This window comes from Anneissia japonica, unplaced genomic scaffold (assembly GCF_011630105.1).
Source record: "Anneissia japonica isolate Jap-2015-1 unplaced genomic scaffold, ASM1163010v1 scaffold285010_len649756_cov215, whole genome shotgun sequence".
In the NCBI taxonomy this organism is placed as follows: Eukaryota; Metazoa; Echinodermata; class Crinoidea; order Comatulida; family Comatulidae; genus Anneissia; species Anneissia japonica.
The window spans coordinates 618470-637787 of record NW_022699253.1 but is presented as its reverse complement, the minus strand read 5'-3'; the positions used below and the strand labels follow the sequence as shown (position 1 = coordinate 637787).

General features: G+C 33.8%; 2 protein-coding genes across 3 annotated transcripts; one reads left to right on the top strand and one right to left on the bottom strand.

Moving 5' to 3' along the window:
• The first annotated feature begins 433 nt into the window (after positions 1 to 433).
• On the top strand, positions 434 to 8077 carry LOC117102923 (RUN domain-containing protein 3B-like). Its single transcript, XM_033243379.1, has 12 exons — positions 434 to 655; positions 1298 to 1413; positions 1924 to 2057; positions 2330 to 2415; positions 2942 to 3031; positions 3422 to 3505; positions 3734 to 3881; positions 4552 to 4709; positions 4801 to 4962; positions 5929 to 6097; positions 6657 to 6737; positions 7272 to 8077. Exons 1-12 carry the CDS (start codon positions 537 to 539, stop codon positions 7359 to 7361), a joined length of 1437 nt encoding a protein of 478 aa, XP_033099270.1. The 5' UTR covers positions 434 to 536; the 3' UTR covers positions 7362 to 8077.
• Positions 8078 to 8415: 338 nt separating this feature from the next.
• On the bottom strand, positions 8416 to 18989 carry LOC117102921 (PHD finger protein 14-like). 2 transcript variants are annotated; one of them, XM_033243377.1, is made up of 18 exons: positions 18859 to 18989; positions 17072 to 17220; positions 16758 to 16880; positions 16172 to 16344; positions 15586 to 15662; positions 14907 to 15063; positions 14455 to 14510; positions 14226 to 14337; positions 13869 to 13963; positions 13583 to 13625; positions 12799 to 13207; positions 12501 to 12607; positions 11377 to 11564; positions 10971 to 11102; positions 10361 to 10502; positions 10090 to 10170; positions 9594 to 9691; positions 8416 to 9294 (listed from the first exon to the last, which is right to left on the bottom strand). In XM_033243377.1, the coding sequence occupies exons 2-18, from the start codon at positions 17136 to 17138 to the stop codon at positions 9087 to 9089; spliced, it is 2268 nt and encodes a 755-aa protein (XP_033099268.1). In that variant the 5' UTR covers positions 17139 to 17220; positions 18859 to 18989; the 3' UTR covers positions 8416 to 9086. The 2 variants fall into 2 exon arrangements, with proteins under 2 accessions (XP_033099268.1, XP_033099269.1); XM_033243378.1 differs by lacking the exon at positions 18859 to 18989 and adding an exon at positions 18793 to 18856.
• Positions 18990 to 19318: the final 329 nt, after the last annotated feature.

Sequence of the window (19318 nt, the reverse complement as noted above, 5' to 3'; positions counted from 1 at the left end):
AAAAATAAATATTGTAACTTAAGCGTAAATTAATAATGTTGGTGCCTCAGTACAATAATATTAGCATTATGATTAAATTATTTGATGAAAATATTATGAAAATTATGAAATAGGCTTAATTCTTCAATGCTTTAAATACACTGGTTATGAGCCTGGTCAAAAAGTATGAAAATTTTAATTCCACATTATAATAGTTTTGGCATATTCAAATAGTCCTAACTTTGTATTCTTTTGCACATACAGATCCATTGGAGTAAATCAATTAATGAATGCATTAATCTAACCTTCCTATAATTTTCACTAATGTAAACGATATAAAACGACAAATAAAAACAGGAACCATCCATGATCCATCCAAAATATTGTTGAAATAATAATTTATTACGGTATTGCGTAAGGTCAAAGGTTATGAACAAGAGCTTTGTTTACAGATTCAGTGCTACAGCTGAGAGAGAAGTATGAGCACGAGAACTTAAATTTAAATTCTCTCGCGTTTCCTCTTTGATTTTTCTTTTGCATATATTTACAGAAACAAAATGCTAAAGCGATTCATGAATGTTCAAACTGAATCCAGTAATGTATCCCGAAGCAGAAAAGCTGAAGAAATTCGTAAACAAATGGCTAGGCATCGAAGGAACTTAATATCCATTTGTAGGTGTGTACCTTTTTGCTGCGCCTGCATGCTACGGTGGAATTATCGACAAATCTACCGTAGGCCTAGCCGTATGGCTAGCAGGCCTAATCAAATTCCCTGCCTAAAAATAGGCCTTCGCCTTAATATCAAGAGGTGATATTAATATTCAAGCTAGACCGGAATAAACAGGCTTAGGAAGTTAGGTTTACGTGCTTAGAATGAAAGCATCACTATCTATTGGAATGGAGGCCTGGGTTAAAATACTAAAAATCACCATTCGTTGCCAACGACGTTGGCATTAAAGTTTAATTGGAATAGGGATTATAGTTCCCCCTTCCCCCAGACAGAAACCAGCCTACGTTATTCTTATTGTTTGAATTCATCTCGCTTCTTAATTCCCAATGAATGCAAAAAATGGTCAAAAGCTGCGCATCCCTGTTGGCCCAGTAGAAGAGCTATTTTATGGGTCAGAGGTTGAAGTTTCCTTCTTGAGCTGATGCATTCCCTAGCATGTTAAGGGGTATTATTTATTATCAGGAGGGATTCAGTAAACAAAGCGTTCAACGAACCATAAGTTCTGACAGACAATTATGACACCAACGCTTTAAGAAAACATATACAATACACATGATTTCTCAAAAATAACTCTGCTTATTTTTTCAGGTTAACTATACAAAGTTTAAAAGAGAAATCTATGTACAATTCCATTGATGATAACAGTGAAGAATTCCTCAACTTTGCCACTATTCTAGAACACATTCTTAGCCACCGTCTTAAAGGTACAAATTACATTTGCGGTAAATTTTAATAACATTAAATATGTTGTTATATATTTACTATTTAATCATATACATTATGTTATATTGCTTCAATTTACCATTTAAGAGGTATTTATCTGTTGTTTATTGTATAGTGTTTTATTAAGTATTAAAAACATTCTACTGTTTTTAAGGGTTTTCAGAGGTTATCTTCATCAAAAATGTGGTTTATGATAAAAATGAATAATACAATTAACATAAAATAATGAAATAACAATTAACATATTCAATGGACAAATGCTTCCACATTGTGTATTGTTTACAATAACAACTTTTATAATAAAAGTTATAATGTTTCTGGAACTATCAGCAATGAATCAAGGAGTGCTGAAGTTTTGGGATTTATAGTAACCAAAGAAATTACAATTTTGGCAGACAAGTTACAGTTATGTTGCCCATACACCCTTTACAAACCCCGCCAAATTTGATCTGCCACTAATTACTGTAAATTGCCTTTAATTTTGATCATAGGTGAAGCGACTTGGTTTCGTTTTGAAGAACCCCGGGAATTTTGGGATTTCATTTATGTGGCATGTCGCAATGTTCCAAATAATTGTTTACAAAGTCTACACATGATGGAAGACTTCAAAAGCTCACGAGTAAAGGTAAATTGTAGCATGATCATATCAAATCATTATTCATTATTTCCTTTCTTCCTTTTTAAGTTTTAGTTTATTTATTTTGAATTCAACTCTAGTCCAGTTATTTTTAATTACGAGGATTAAAAAAAACCTGGTGCTTGGAAGGCAAGCATACACCAAAAGCTTAATCTCAAGTCCTCTTTGTATTGTAAATTGCACTATAAATGTAATAGGATTTTTATTGCACACATTTTCATTTCAAAACGGCTCTACTGTTGTTTTTGTTCTTTTTGAAGGGACGCGCTTGGATAAGAGCCGTGCTGATGGAGAAACGACTTAGCGAGTACGTCGTTGAAAGTATGCAAGATGAACGACTACTTAAGTAAGTTTTTTTCTTATCCATGAACTACATTTTCGCAATGGGCAACAAGTGGTATGTCAAATAAATTTTTGTGATGGCTACCACTTCATGGAAAGGTCAGGATATTTATTTCTTCAACAGTTGTAAATGGATTAATGGGGTGCTTCACAGAATAAACGGCTATAAACTTTCACAGCTCATGATAACATGACCTATAGTTGGTTGCAGTTTGCGCAACAGTTAGATGTTTGAACCTCTCACTTCGCATTCCGCTTTTGTCCTTGGCTTGTGTCATTTGCCAATATTATGAATTCAGTGACCAGGAATAATTTTAATGTTGTCACCAACTTGGCAAATGGAAAGAACAGTTACATCAAAGAAGAAAAGAAAAGGCCACATAGCGACTCATGCCACTGCACAAACATAGAAGCAAAATAGCAATTTCAGAATAAAAATGTATTTAATTTAATAAATAAAAATAAATATAAATGAAATACACTTAAATGTACACATAACCTACTTTTAATTGAAAAGATTCTGGTTGCAGGATATTTTACGGCGAAGGATCTTTCATGAGAAGTGAAGAATCACAAATATTGAAGGAGTGTCTACAAGATCTAAATCTTGTTGACTTCAGGTAATATAGTCTAGAAAGATTAACATAACAATTTCAAAAAGTATTAATAAGTTTAATAAAATTATCCTCATTTTACCTGCACAAATAAGGTAATCTGCTGACAAGGAGCAAAGTTTATTGCACAAATCATAAAAAGTTACATGGTGTAATGATCAATAGTATGAATAATATTAATATCTGATTGACTACATAAAAAAAAAATAAGGGATTTAGTCATGGTGGTTCTAAAAACATAATTACATTACATTCTATCTTCATTCCTAAAAAGATAAAATAAATATTTTTATTGTGAATATAATTTTATTAAATTCATATTTTTATGTTTTGGATCTGGCTAGTTTTGATAGTAATAGATAAAATATAATGAAAATTGATTTTACCTTGTCATAGCTTTTGCTTGAAAGGGAGCAACAATTTACAGACTGGGGTGGCTAGGATTGTTGACTATACCCCCTACCTCAGCTGCTCTGAGAGGTAAGTTGTAAAAATTAATATACAATGAGCCTCTGAAACTTTATTTTAGTCTTATTTAAAAAAAATTATTCATTGGAAAAAAAATATACATTTCAAAATATACAATACTGTAGATTTGTTATAGATAAAAAGTACATACTTTTTTGTTGTCGGAAGTCCAGATGAAATTCTTTGGTCATTCAAGTATATTCATTATCTTATTGTGTCATTTGGTTTACTGTTTGTTAGACTAACTGGTACCATGCAGCAGAGAGCAATGGATGTTGATATTAGTCTTTTGGCAGTACAGGAAGATGAAGACCAATTCGGTGATCAGTCGTTAGAACAGCAGCTTCAAAATCTCAAGTCTAAATACACATCTGTGTGTGATCAGAAGGTTGTGAAAGAAGATCACAATATAGTTATCGATAGATAATCATACATATTATCACCAGATGATCACACACCGATGATCACCCGTTAATAATATTCTAATACTTCAGAGCATGAAAAACCGAAATGTCCACTGATTAATCTCAGATAAGATAGTATAATACATACTCCAAGTATTGAAATGCATGCCATCGTGTTGGGATTCAGTATTTCGACATTAATGATATTCCTGATGATGACATAATTAATGTCGAAATATTGAATCCCGACACGATGGTGTGCATTTCGATACTTGGAGTATGTATTATACTATCTTATCAGAGCTCTAAATATTGAAAAAGAGTGTCTGAAGAATTTTAAGTCATTAATGATGTTTGCTTGATGGGGAGCTGGCTGATATTAGTTAAAAAGGTGAACTGGATTGATTTTCTAAAGATAATCCGATAAATGTACATCTATTGGTTGTGATTGTATCAGTGTAAAGTTCAGATTTCAAGAGGGGTTACACCATAGTGTGTTTTGTATTCTATTAAAATTTATTGAAAGATGATTGATTTCCATTTGAAACTGAACTATTGATTTATCTGGTTGCCCTTGTAAATTTGTAGATATTTGCTACACAGATGCAATTTATTGTGTCACCATATTTTGATTTAATTTGCTCTTTTCCTTAGAGATATTTGGAAGAGAGGCTACAGGCATCTAATGACCAGTTGAATGATGCATTGATGCAAGTGAAGGTTGCCCAGGAAACAGTAAAAAAGATGGAGGAGAGGTCAAAAGGAGAAAGATTGCAGTTGGAGAATGTGATCATAGAACTGCAGGATCAAATGTAAGAAAGCTTATGAACACAATATATTTCATTGCTAATTGAGACATAAGCATTTAAATGACGCAGAGAGTGCTAAATTTTTTTTTTTCAGAGGATATTTGAAGGATGCCCATCTGGCATCCAGAAAAGAACTTGAGGAACACTTGACAACTGGCCATTGGCATCTACGGAGAGACCACTCTGGGCAAGCAATTGCCATGGATTACGTTACTATGAATACGGGTAGCTCTTCTATAGACACCGGAGCTGATGGGTAAGGGAAACCCTTGAAGACTTACCAGGACCCTAGGAACTAATAGGATTAGCATAGCCAAATTTAGGTCTGTAGCATATAGCCAGCTAGTAGGGAGATATGGAATATATACTGCCAGTGGTAGAATGTGGGGTATATCAGTGATGGCCCCAGAAATCTGATGAGGTCTTGGAGTGAAACCTCTAATGTTGTCAAGGATATATCTTATGGATTATAGGATTGGAAAAATTGGGCGAGGAAACCTCTTTCCGAGAGGCTGCAAGAATACAGGGTAAGGAATTTTTAAAATGTACAAATACCTGTCTCTTATACACATCTAGATGTGTATAAGAGACAGCTTGTGTCCTTGGGCAAGACACTTTATCTACGGTTGCCTCTCTCCACCGAGGAGTACAAGTGGGTACCTGGTAGGTTCAAACACAGCCTGTGCTGAATACAGCTTCAACATTATGGAATTCCCCCATGGGGCCATATGTGCTTGATCCAGTGATCCAGGGGTGATAATGTTCAAGCGCCTCAAGGTTGTGTCAACGTTAGGTGCTATATAAATCCAGAATTATTATAATTATTATTATTACTTTCCGGGCGATTCTTGCTTGCTCGCCGGAGTGCGAGAAGCCTTTCCGATTTCCGAGAGACCTTTAATAATTTTTTATATCAAATTTTAAAATCTTTTAATTAGTCATTTTATCTTTGGTAATATTTTAACATAAATTATTTTAAATTTAAATTTGTATTTTATCATTGTATTTGTGCTAGTTTGATTAAGTACAGTATTGGAGAGCCACTCTGATAGTTTTTTACACTCTTGGCCATCCCCAGGGGACTGTTTATTTTTCGGCTAGAGCTTTCGTTTTGTCTTCCTTTGTTTCTCTTTGTGAAATTTATTTACCTGGAAATTGAATAAAATAAAAAATCCTGAAGTAACCAATTCAATTATTTAAATAATATTGTTGATGGTTACAGAGTAAGCTTACAGAGTCTTGAGCCGCCAACCAGCCCAAGCCAAATAAGTCCAACGTCATCAAATTCACTTACATTGCTGTTAGGTAAGAGGGTAGATGAGAGGCCTATGAGAGAAACAAAGGAGGAGACGCCTTCATTGGTTCCCCTTGCTGGCTCCTTCACGTCACAGGTGAGAATTTCTCTATTATTATGGTTTTGGAAAGGCAGGAATGGTTGGTTTTCCCAGCCTCGAGGTCAGGGTTTCAATCCCCTAGCGCTGTGTGATTCGCTTCTTTCCTAGAGCAAGGTACTTTGCATTTGCATCTCACTTCCCAAGAGTATAGTAGGGGATATTTCGCGCCGATAAATACACGAACGGTACTAATTGTGGCAGCAACATAAGCCGAGTACATAGACACAATGACATGTATGTGAACAGAAAGATGCTATATAAGTAAAAGATAAAGTAGATAAAAATATTTTGTTGTCATCATCTCCGACAACGAAGTTGTTGTCTGCGTTGCGACTGCTGTACTTGTCCACACATGCACACCTGGTGTTTTCAAGATGGTGTCGCACTGAAAGACTAACCAGTCCCAAAATTTAAGCTGATAATAAAATTGTTATGTTGTATGTTATGTATGTTGTTATCTGAAATTAAAACATATCTATTAACTACAAGATAACCAGATGAATTTCTTCTATGATAATAAAATGTTTACTGAATTAAGCTATATTAATGTTTTCAGTTCAGTGTCAAGTCCAACGATAATGTTTTTACTAGTAGTACGTCTTCATCGGCCAACCTTCAAGATGGACATGCATCGCAGGTATGCACCATGTAAATTCAAAGCTGTTAAAATAGCACCTGCATTTTTTGTTTGAAGGAATTATGTTTCCTGCTTAAATTGTTTAATTCCTACACGTTGCCTGTCTGTTGCCTTTCATTATAGAATATATAGCACAGGTGGGCAAAGTGTGGCTTGTAGGCCACATGCACCTAATAACAGCAATGTTTTGGCTATAAAACCCCGTTGTTTCATGGCCCGTCACCAATCATCTGTAAAAAAAATCAGGACATGAAGTTTTTGCAAGCAAATTGGCAACGTCAAATTTTCACCTACTGTAGCACCAAAATTTACATGCTGCCCGCAAGGTCAATAAATTGACTTCGACTGTATAGAACTCTTATTATTTACAATTTGAAAATTCATCTTTCACATAGATGTGTACCTGTACCTGAACTTTCATTTTGAAGTGTTGTACCACAGCTTCTTTACAGATTTTTGTGATTGCATTATGTGGCCTAAGTAAAATGATTGTATAAAGGGAAAAATTATTTTAAAAATTTGATTTTCTTGCAGACATTACCAAAGTTATCAGAGAGTGGTAGCATCAGCTCAGCTGTGTCTTTAGCTGATAGTCTACTAAGCACCGTGTCAGCCCCACCTTGAACATTGCAAAAACCAAAGTAAACAAAATCAGAAGCAGAATTTTAGTGCCGGATATATTGCAGTTACAGAAAGACCTGTAATGCACCTACTTTATATATTGGAATACTGTACAGTACATTTATGCATTAATAATACAATGATGATATAGACTGTTACCACCAACTTGGCATCATAGGTTGGGTGTTAGAGCAGCCAAACACTGATTGGCAGGTTTTAGCATAAAATCTTGACAAAGAAAAATAAAATAAACTGAAATTATTTTGATTTTAGCAATTTACAGATAGATTTATATATTTCTTTGAATTAATTATACCAGTATTTATTTCTTTTTAAAAATTTCCTAATGTGCAAATGCAATCATGGTTTCAATGCAACTACTGTATTATAATTCTAACTAACAAATGTAAGTGTTGACAATAAGGAAGGGAGAAGTAATACAGTGTCCATTTCCTGGGGCAAGTGATCCTGGGATAATCTGTGGACAATTACCCAGTAATTTTATGAGTTGCTATTGGTAGTTAAATGCCCGGGGATGTTCCCTTAAGTATAATTTTTGTGGGATAGTTGACAACTCTACCATTAGTGTCTTCAGCATTTTCCATATTTAAATAAATATATATATTGATTAGATTTCAAATTAGTCATAAGGAATATAAATTACTGTATATTTATGTTATTAAATCCTGATTAAAGTACAAAATAATTTCAATCAGAAATTAAGCTCAGAAATTTCTGTATGTGACTTTGCTATTGATTTTGGCACCAATGGCGTTCCATATTACCTATTTGCTTGGCGTTTCATAGTATACTTTTTCTTGGATTAATTCGCATCAAAAAAGTTTTTGACATAAACTGACGCTGGTGGAGCTTTTCCAAAATGTGCTAATACTACGAAAAATCAATAAATTAGAGACTATTGGCAAGTCTACGATAAATGTAACATCAAATATGTATACACATTAGGTAGAACGCGGTAGAAAGAAAGTGAGCCTATGACCATTTCGGACATTTTTTTTAAATATAGTGCAATAGCAAACTAATTCAGGTGTCTCTACTCAAGAGGGTTTCAAAATAGCTAATCAAATGGTTCGCTGCATAAGTTTCAAACTATGGGCCAGAGCCTACTATAGGCTCAATCATGACAATAAGTCACTTTACAACTTTTATAACGATGCAAGCTGAGGTATCTATGCATGGCCGGCCGAGAATGGACAGCATGAGGTTCAAGGTCTGGAAATCAAACAGATCACGCTGCGCCAATCTGCCTACCCTAATGTTGGGTTATTTTCTTCCTCATTGACTCTGGCTGCTATCATAAAACGATGTACACATTAGTAGAGCACTGTAGGTGCATTTGTGTGAATTTAATTAAATTTTATCCTTTTCTTCATCCTATCTTCGCCAAATAGTGCATACATTCTCTCTATGCCGAAATCTATCATTTCATCAGTTGTTTATAGTCATGTAAATTTATTAAATTTCAGTAACAAAAGATATCAAAACCCCTTTGAGAAATACATAACACATAATATTGAGTAAAAAACCAGACAGACCACTACTTTATTATTCATTCTATCACATTGAAAAAGACACATAAAATGGAAAGTTGCAATCAATGTAACATTATGATGATAGTATGTGTAGTAGATTGTAATAGATCAAACCTATTGAATCACAACCAGCAGATTTTTTCTTAAATTTCAATATTCTTTTCCACACATCATTTTAGTTGGCAGTTTTTTCTTTATCTTCTTTCTCAGTTCCTTCATCTTTAACTGATTGATCATCTTCCATTTTTTCGTCTTTTGAATGCTCATCCTCTGAAAGGGAGTCGCAGTCAGTGCAGAACCATTCATAACCTCGTTGTTTAGGACTCTTCTTCAGAGGTGGAGTTAAACAGCCAAAATGATAACAACTCTTGCATTTATCACACCTGTGTATATCAAAATTATTCCATTATTTGTAAAGCATTGCAATCGTCTTTATCAAGACTACTGATGAAAAATACAGAAGATGCCAGAAAACAATAACAAAACAGATTTTTATTCTAATATTAAAATTATTAAGTGCCCAGTATGATTTATATAAAAAACAGCCATTCTGGGCTTAGCTAGCTAGCTTAGCCAACCTTCATGTTACATTCTGTTATTATTCAATGATCAGATAAAAGAGCAACACCAATAATAATACCAATACTAATAACAATACAATAAACAATATGTAAAAACTCACCTGACAAGGTTTGTGAAATTTCCTTCTTGGCTGCAATTAGCACAATTGTTTTTTATATCACTCAATCGTGGCCTCTTAGATGATGACCCTTTACCATCCTATAAATGCATATTTTTAAGTTGTATGTCAATTTTAGGCAGTTAAAAATAAAATAATATTGATAAATATTTAAAGCAAATACATCATAGCTGTAAAATATACACACAGTTGACAAGGTCACGAATATTATATTTCTTATGTAGTAGAAACAATAAAATATCAGCCAACCTTGAGAAGTAACACCCTAAATTCTTAGAAAAAAAATTGTGTATGTAGTTGTGTGTCTGGATTGTGGAGGGGCGGAGGCGGAGGTAGAGGGGGTGGAGGAGCTGACCTTAGTAACAAAATTCCAGGGAGCTTACCTGAAAGGTCAATTTTCAGAAGGTTTATTGACGACCTTGAAGGGATAAGCTGGGATAAATTCAGGCAATTAATCCAATAAAAGGATTACACTTACCACGTCTTCTTTTGTGTCATCTGTCTTCAAAGCTGCTGGCTTCCTTACTTTCTTCCTTTTCTTTAACTTTCCTTTGCTACCCTAAATGACACAAAGGAATAAAAATATATTTTTAAAAACATAAATGGTTATTGTTATCAGTTTTTTTTTTTAAAGTTTTTTTTTTAGCTTTTAATTTTAACTCATTAAATATTGTAATAACGTGATGTACATCATGCTAAATTATTATAATGAAAAATTTGATAGACAAAAACAATTACACATTTCATACCTTTTTGGATGGCATAACCTGAGAGATAAATTTTACTGGTTCCTTGATTACTCTTCGTTTCCTTCGTTTAATTTCATCCCCCTCTTCGTCTATGTCCTGAGGAGATGTTTCACTATCGCTTGTGACGCACTCTGAGCACTGCCTACAAATGGACAAAAGTTTGGGTTTTGAATCCAGGATTGAGAGTTTGTTTCTGAGGGTGGTCAAGTGCTTGAGTCTTTGGGGAAGCCACTTTACAGTATCTACATTTCCCTCCCTCCACTCAAGAGTGGGAGAAAAATGGTCATGCAACAACCAGAGATACAAGTTAACTCCTTAAACAAAAGTTTACTTAGTTTAGAAAAAAATTATATTTCAATAATAATAATAATATCTCGAATTTATATGGCGCCAATTCCAAATAAGATCAAAGGCGCAACGCATGTGAAAAGCCACCGGAAAACAAATAGGTCTTAAGCTGTGACTTAAAGTTGCAAATAGAGTTGGAAGAAGTTATACAATTTGGAAGTTGGTTCTAGAAATAGGCAGAAGCAAAAGTAAAAGAACATTGACCGTAAGTTTTGGTACGGCATTTGGAAACAATATTATGTTAATATTCATGTAAACTCACCAAGCACTGAAAGCTGTCTTTTTGGGCATCCTTGTAAGCGGTGGATCTAAGCAGGAGAGGTGATAGTGGTTCTTGCATGTGTCGCACTGGGCCAGTTGGTGTTGTGAGTGAGTTTTCTTGCATATCCCACAGCTTAGAATAAAACAGATTGATATAATTTATATACATAATCTAATTATGCAAAAATTATTTTGGATTTAAGGAAATGTTAAAAAGAAAATAAACAAATGCTTATTTAAATGACTGATAGAATAAAGAAGCTCATTAGACCTATCAAGCCACAAGGCAAAGCTTTCTAGCCCCTAGAAGGCAGAATATTGCTCATTAACTGTCACAGTTTCATATACAGACAACAGTAGATACTATAAACAGAAAATAAAAATTTAAAACAGTCAGATATACTTACAAGTTAATAATAGTTGAAATTTTTGAAGGATCTTTCTTGGTGGGTGACTTTTTTGGTTTGTGGGGTAAAAGGACTGGTGGGAGGGGTAACGGCTTCCCGCCAAGCTTGGACAATAAGTTGAAGATGGCTTCACCAGCGGCAATCATCTGGCTGTTGATTATGCGTAACTTTTCAGCTTCCGCTGTCAACTTTAATTTAATTAAAAACAAATTTACATATTAAATCAACAATTACTCTTTTTTTGTAAAAATAATAATGCAGCCATACTTGTTGAAAGTGTCAAAAGGGCCTCTAACCACTTCAAATTATTACTCCAATCATGTGATAAAACAATTGTGGAACACATACACCGTTCCAAATAAAAATAAATGACAGTAACTCAGAAAAGAGATTGAGACATTTTAAGATTCAACATTTCTATCTATTTAATCATTATCAAATATATTTGAAATTGATCAAATAGATCAAAACGTTGAATCTCAAAATGTTTCCGTCTCTTTTTAAAGTTACTCTGTTTTTGTTTTATTTAAAACTAATTAGTGGATCCTCGGGCTTTTATACTCAGTTTGGGGAGAATTCCAAGGTGCCCGAACTAGTTATCAGTGCACTGGTATGTAAACACATCAGATACCTACACGTTGAGAAAGGGCACAGGTGCGCCCACTTATACTACCCCAAGTACCACTTACACTGGAAAGAGGCATCCAAGAAAAAGTGTCTTGCCTAATGACAAATATAAGTAATCAGCTTCAGTAAGACCTATAACCACAGTTGCCATTTCTTTATCCCGTTAATAATAATCAAAAAGATTTTCGCTATCACCAATATCCCACACAAATTTACAGTTACCAGTTCTTCCTTTTGTTTTTCTTTTGCTTTTAAAATCATTTGTTTATTAGTTTAAGGATACAGTCTTGTGGAAGACCAATCTTTGTAAAAAGACTGAAATGAGTTTCCGTGAATAAATAAAACTGTTATTATTAGTATATTGTAAATGGCTCTTCAATATATAGACTAAAAGTTTTAAAACTTACATGACAGTTTAGGTCGCTGAGAGTTACCATTATCAAATGACTGGAATGTACATATTTCAAAACTTTCAGTCTATATATTGAAAGTCTTACCTCATCATAGCTGAGCCTCAGTATTTGGTTCTCACCACGCATCTCATCATTGGAGTTTATAAGGTCATCAAGGTGAGTCTTCATCTGGGTCATTCGAGAATCCCGATCTGAATAAGAAAAAAGAATTAGAGTGGAGAAATAATCTGCAATTGGGGACAAACTGACCAATCAGCACAACAGTTTAGAGTTCCAATTTAAAAACTTACATTATGACAAACAAAATTTTAATTATTAATAATTATTCATTTTAATTAAATATTTATTTTAAAGGTTTTAGGAAACATGAGTGCTTAAATACCTAAATAATAACTGATGAAATCTGTACTAAATGCTGGTAGGACATTCCATTTTCTAGCACTCTCTGTTCTGTCCTTGCTTTTTTGATACTGGGTTTGATCCCCACTGAATCCCAGTAACTCGGCCTTCCTCATCAACCTCCGACAAGCCGAAGCACTGGTTGTTAACATCCTTGGTGTTTTCTGTGGGGGCGTCCATGGGGCTGGCCACTGACGTTTCCGTTCTAGATACTTTTCGCTTGATTTCTTTAATTTCTCGTTTATCCTTTGGATTGTAATTGGATCATTGGGTTTATTCTGGCTGTGAATTTTAAGGTGAGACTGCACGGCTAGCCAGTTCTGCCGTTTCCTCTTCATACTGGCATTATCTGCATGTAGCTTGCAGTACGTATAGAATGGGTCTGCAATGTCCTGTCCAAAATAACATATACTGTATTACTCAATCACAAGTATGCTTATAGGGCTGTTATACTCTTATTTTATAGGTCTTCTATCATAAAAAAAAAGGATTTCAGAAAACAGAATAAAAAAAATTATTATAAAATGTATTGCTTTCTGTACACAAGGGCTGCACAAATCCACAAAAGCAAACAACAAAACTGAAAGGCACTGGATCCTATTATAAATATATAAATTCAAATGTCGTCTTAATATCTCATTATTGGGTGTATTAATAATTATTCAGAAAAAACCCAAATATTGGTAATTTTATTTCCATATTAGTCAATAAGTTACGGTAGCTAGTTTATTAGTCTCCAAAGGAATATAGTTTTTTTAAATACATACCTCTTCCGGTGATGCTTCAGATAACAATCCTGCCCTCTGGGCACTGTGGAGTAAACAAATATTTAACAATAAAATACAGATCCAATTTTTAATTTGATATATATTTATATACAGTTATAATTGTTGATTGATAAATGCAATGTTTGCTTTAGCAGCAAGAAATTAATTCTTGAATCTCTAAAAAATAAAAATCTTCAATATTTTCTTGCATCATTACATTCACAAAAGTGTACATTAAAATATGAGACCATATCATACGAGAGCCCACATAAGGGAGACCACTTACCAAGTAGCGTGGCAATAGTTACGACACATTCCAGCATCACATGGGATACAAACACCAGTGTAGCTAAACCTTTCATCTTCACAGTAACAACATTCCTGACAAAAACGAAATTATAGTAATTTTTGGTGATTTACAGATTTTTTTAGAAACTCCTAAATTGACTAAAGGCCAATTCCAAACAAGGGTCTATGCAACAACATTATAGGAATGGTATATTTAATGCATCTTGTTCTATTTTCAATTTAAAGATAACCTTATACAAAGAAAGCCATTCAAATATTGATTTTATTGTTATAGTGTTCTATTTTAGTTCAACACAGTATACCAAATATAAATTTTTGTAAAGATTTTACTTACTCTAGCACCCCACTTGGAAGGCTGGAGTTCCGACAGAGTAACAGGACTTAATTTGTCTACATCGCCAAATGCAACTCCTCCAATATACAAGGCACACACCAGATGAACCCACCTCAAGAAGAAAGAGAAAATCGAAAAATAAATGAAAATAACCTCTATGGCAATAGCTTACAATGTACAACATACAAACAAGAAGCATAATGAATTGGTCTTGTTAAGGTCTACCCACTTTGCTGCATCTGTTTCTTTGAATATTCCGCCAATGTTGGGGCACAACTCACAGCTCTAAGGAAAGAACAAAGTAAAATTTATTCATACATGATACAAATGCTTATTCAGAAAAATATAACCACATTCATTGTTAATAAAAAATTTACAATTTGTGATAGAAGTCAAATTGCTTGTGAACAACGTTGTAATTGCCCAAAAATTATTACATATTAGGCGTCGTTCACAATTATACTGTTTGTACACTAGTAAAAATGCTGATAATTGTGAACGACCTCTTAATAAAAAAAGTTAATACGGAACATAGACAAAGTAACAAGCTAATTACATTTTAGGTTGATGGGTATCTAAGATGTTTCCTGTAATTTGAATTGTTACATGCTGAGGGTCTCAAATGAAATGAAATAAAAAAAATGAAAATTTAAAAAGAAAAGGTCAGAAAATGTAACTTACTGGATTCACTACACCTGCCTTACAGACGTCACAGAACCACGGTTCTGTTGAACTTTCAGTCTCAACGCTACTCGAGTCTTCGCTGTCATCACCATAACAACTCTCATGTACAGGTATCCCACAATTATCGCACTCTATGATTTCATCATTGTCTTTGCTTTAAATGAATTGAAAGAAATAAAATCAAAATTTGTTCATCCCTGAAATACTCTTTAAATATATTTGTACTTGTCTTCCTACAAAGTTCAAACAAATCAATAAAACAAAACTTATAAAGTAAAAACAAACATATTTTAAATTAATTAGTAACTAAATGCCCTCCCTATACACTAATGGTATTAGCATTGTGATAGATATCTTATAGGGGTTCAGTAAATAATTTGCACACACAGTTATGAAAAATCAAATTATAGCAACTATCATGAGATTTATTATCATGTCATTCATTGCATACTTTGAAATAACTTTCAAATTAAAATGTGCTAAAGGGAAAATCATAAAGAGCATAACACTTGCTCACATTGCTCAGTTAGTAGAGCATCCCAAAGTAATCTGAAAGTCTTGGATTTGAATACAAATAAAACAATACATATTTCTCAAAACTTCAATATTATAACATCTGTTATTATGAAAGTGGTAAAAATTTGAATTCTATATATCAATGCATATTAGAACCAACCTTACTTCTCCAAGACACACAGCACAGATAAGCACTTTGATAGCATTAGTGTGTTTTGAGTGGAAATTCATGAGGTTCTATGGAGACAGACAACAATGGCAGACAATCAGCAAATGGAACCATAAATATTTAAAAAATAAAAATTTCTTAACCACATAAATTCAGTAAAAGTAATATCTGCCACATTATGTATGGTATATCTTCAGAAGACAGCACTTAAACTGCATAAATTAAATATGAACTTAATTCATATTTTTGGATAAAACAAAATATAAAAATTTATTTTATAAAGTATATAATAACACATAAGATAACTTGTCCTAATAAAAAAAAGTAAAAGATAATTTACAGAGATTTAACATCTATTTATTAATAAATTGAAAACATATAATATGATGTGGAAGAACATTTAAAGAATTTGAATTGATACTGTAGTACAGTACAGTAAATTACAATATAATTACTCCTGTAACTGAAATATGTGCTACATGTATAATTTTCTCAACTAATAACTTTAATAATACTTATTACTAAATACATTATTTCTAAATATATACTGTATACAAAATTAACCATAAATATGTACCATTTCTGTGATTTTTCTTGACTTAGCTTTGCTGATCATATCAGACACGCTGAGATCTTTATCAGATTCTGAATTTTCTGTCTCTTCCTCGCTGTCTTCTTCATCATCTGACGTGCTCTCTTCTTCATCATCACTTTCTCCCTCAGTTTCTTCATCCGACTGATCAGATTCATCTAAATCCAAACATATAAACACATATAGCGAGTTGATTGCCTTTCACAAATATACTCATCAGCGGCGGTGGCACCACCACCACCACCGAGAATTATGGGGGTTGAGCTCACCAGTCTTTGCATTAGGGCTTCATTAATTGACCCTACTGGCTAATGCCAGAAAAAATATTGTCATACATCCCCGTCTTACCAAATGTATATCCTCAGTAGGGTATATATGAGGGCATTTGTAAATTAAATATGTTAATGTTCCAACAAACTCTTGGTCAACATTTGGGGGTAGTGCATATACAGGTACCCACAAAACTACTGTATACATGGACTGACTGAGATAAAAAAAATTATATTCTTTCGCATGGAAATCATTACAAAAAATAAACAATAAAAGTGTTTTGATCAAATCATTCTCCCACCTTTTTTATGATGCTCTTCAACTTCAAAGTCACTATCATCCTCACTGTCGTCCAATCCAAAATCAAGCTGCAGCAGGTGGCGCTCAACAGGTTTGACTCTCCTTTTCTTTGGATCCCTTTCCACTTCAAAGCAAGTTGAAAAGTGTATTTCAATTGAAATTGAATAGCACTTATAATATACATCTTAAGCTAGTAACAAGTACATATACATGACAGTTTCTTCAAAATATTTAAATAAACCTGGTGCTCAAACATTTTCATCTCAAATGAGCAGCTGTATTTTTCTACCTCAAGTACATTATACTTCAACTTACTCATTGCCTTAAACAGAAATCCAACTCCTTCATCCTCTTTGGATTCTGCTGCAGTATTCTGTTCCATGTGGAACAACACAGGAAAAATTCACACCGCAATTTATTTGATTTTTCGTGCAACTGAGCTCCCTTCACTCAGTGTGGTCACACTGAAAAACAAAGATGACTAAACTTAAACATCAAAGAAATTAAACATGATGAAGAAATATTTTGTGAAAAACTAAGTAATTTGTTACTATGTCAGGAAAGGATGGTGATGTACTGGGAGGGAGCAGTGGGTCCAGTTGTATTGGGTTGCAGTCGTGGTTTATTTGGATATAGGCAAGTTATTATTTTTGATCTGACAACCTATCGTGGTGTCAGATGACAGGGGAGATGGTTCTGTAAAAACAGAGTAGACAGGCCTGTCCGACAGGGAGAAAAGCCCCACCTCTCACGTTGGTACCACCACTGACAACACAAGCATTTCAAACCTCCCAATTAAATCAGCAGTCTTCCAACTTTACATGCAGTTTCTGAGTTTCTGATGTTTTCAGAAAAAAACCCCAAAACAGCTAATTTAGAAAAGCTATAAGTCACTTTCTTTGAATTCAGATGCCAATATGATGACGTCACAATGTCCAATCAGCCATTATGATCTCTAAAATCATATTTACAACTTATGTGCTTTCAGAATATGTAATAAAAATTGGGGGTCACCTTTCAACCTAAGGAGCTATAACTGATTAAAAATAGGTCTAATTTTATCATAATTTCACTGTATAGCTGCACAAATACGCGCAAAGATACCTATGTTTGATGCGCATGTACGGCATTGCTATTGGCCAAAAGATGACCGAAAAGAATGCAAATTTGTGAAAACAATGTCAGGAACCCAAAATATGTAAAAAAAACCCCTAATTTCTAACTTCCATACGTACTGCGCAAGTAAAAGTGCGCGTGCGTAGTGGAAAATTATGAAAAATTTTGAAATGCTCAAAATGGCCTGAAACGTGCTCTAATTTAGTCAAAAAGTGATTTAGAGCAATTTGAAATTTTGACGTATGCGTGAGCGCGCATTAAAAAGCGCACGCGTAAAATTAGGGTACAGTACATTCAACATTAACCCAAAGTTAATGCTCACTTAATACGATTTCGAAATGTCAATTGGTTAGGCTGATAGGATTGATAATGTAATAACCCAAAATTGCGCGTAGTTGACGTCACGCATGACTGAGCGCGGTGAAAAGCTTACCATGACTATTCCAGACCAAGCAAAATGTTCGTTGATAGCGATTGTGCGTAAACTCGTGGCATTTTTTGAGATATCGTGCGAACAAAAATGGAAGGAAAGGTAGAATAAAAAAAAAAAGATCTCGTACAATAACAATAGGTGATCCGCTAACATTAGCGGATCACCAATAATGTTGGCGTACAAAGACTTTTTTAAGTGTTGCTAACACCTCAAAAGATAGAATGCACCCATACATTTTTTGAGGTGGGGGCGCACTTCACAAGGCCATGTCAAGTTTCACCACTTTGAGTAGGCCTAGGCCTAGTTAGTAGTACTACTCTGGGCCCAGCCAGGCCTAGGGCCTAGGCTAGGCCCTAGGCCTATTTATTTTAGGCCCTCCGCTGGCCTAGAAATGGCAAGGAAAAATATTCTTCTATGAACTTTCACATAGATCTAATTCGTATAAACATGATGCATGGTCAGTACGGACGAATAAATAAATATAAACCTCTAGGCCTAGGCCTATGCCTATTTATTATCTGTATGCATTATTGGTGTTTCTCGATTTATTTACCTTTAGCTCCGTCAAGACAAAAGATGCAGGGGATGAGGCACTATCTGACTTACATTGAATAGTTGCCAGATAGTATGTGTGAGCACAATATTGAAGGGTAATAAATAAGGAACAATTCAGAAAACAGAGCAAGAGGACGTTTATTTAATTGACAAAATAGCTAAATGTTTATTGTTTTTATAAATTTTATAATTGTTCAAATATAGTTTCAAAGAATACTAAATGAATAGAAATATATATATACAATTGAAATACAGCGTTACGCTCTGCCAAAAAGCTATAAGTTGACCTTTATGTTTTTGTAATAAATAACACTCTTTGTTTAAATCAAAATGTCTAACATTGAAATCAAAACCCTTAAAAAATATCTAGTGATATAAATCAATGATAAAAAAAATTGATTAATTAATAATTCATAACTTTGAAAAGTTATTAATCTTAACTTCATTAACAATTAAAT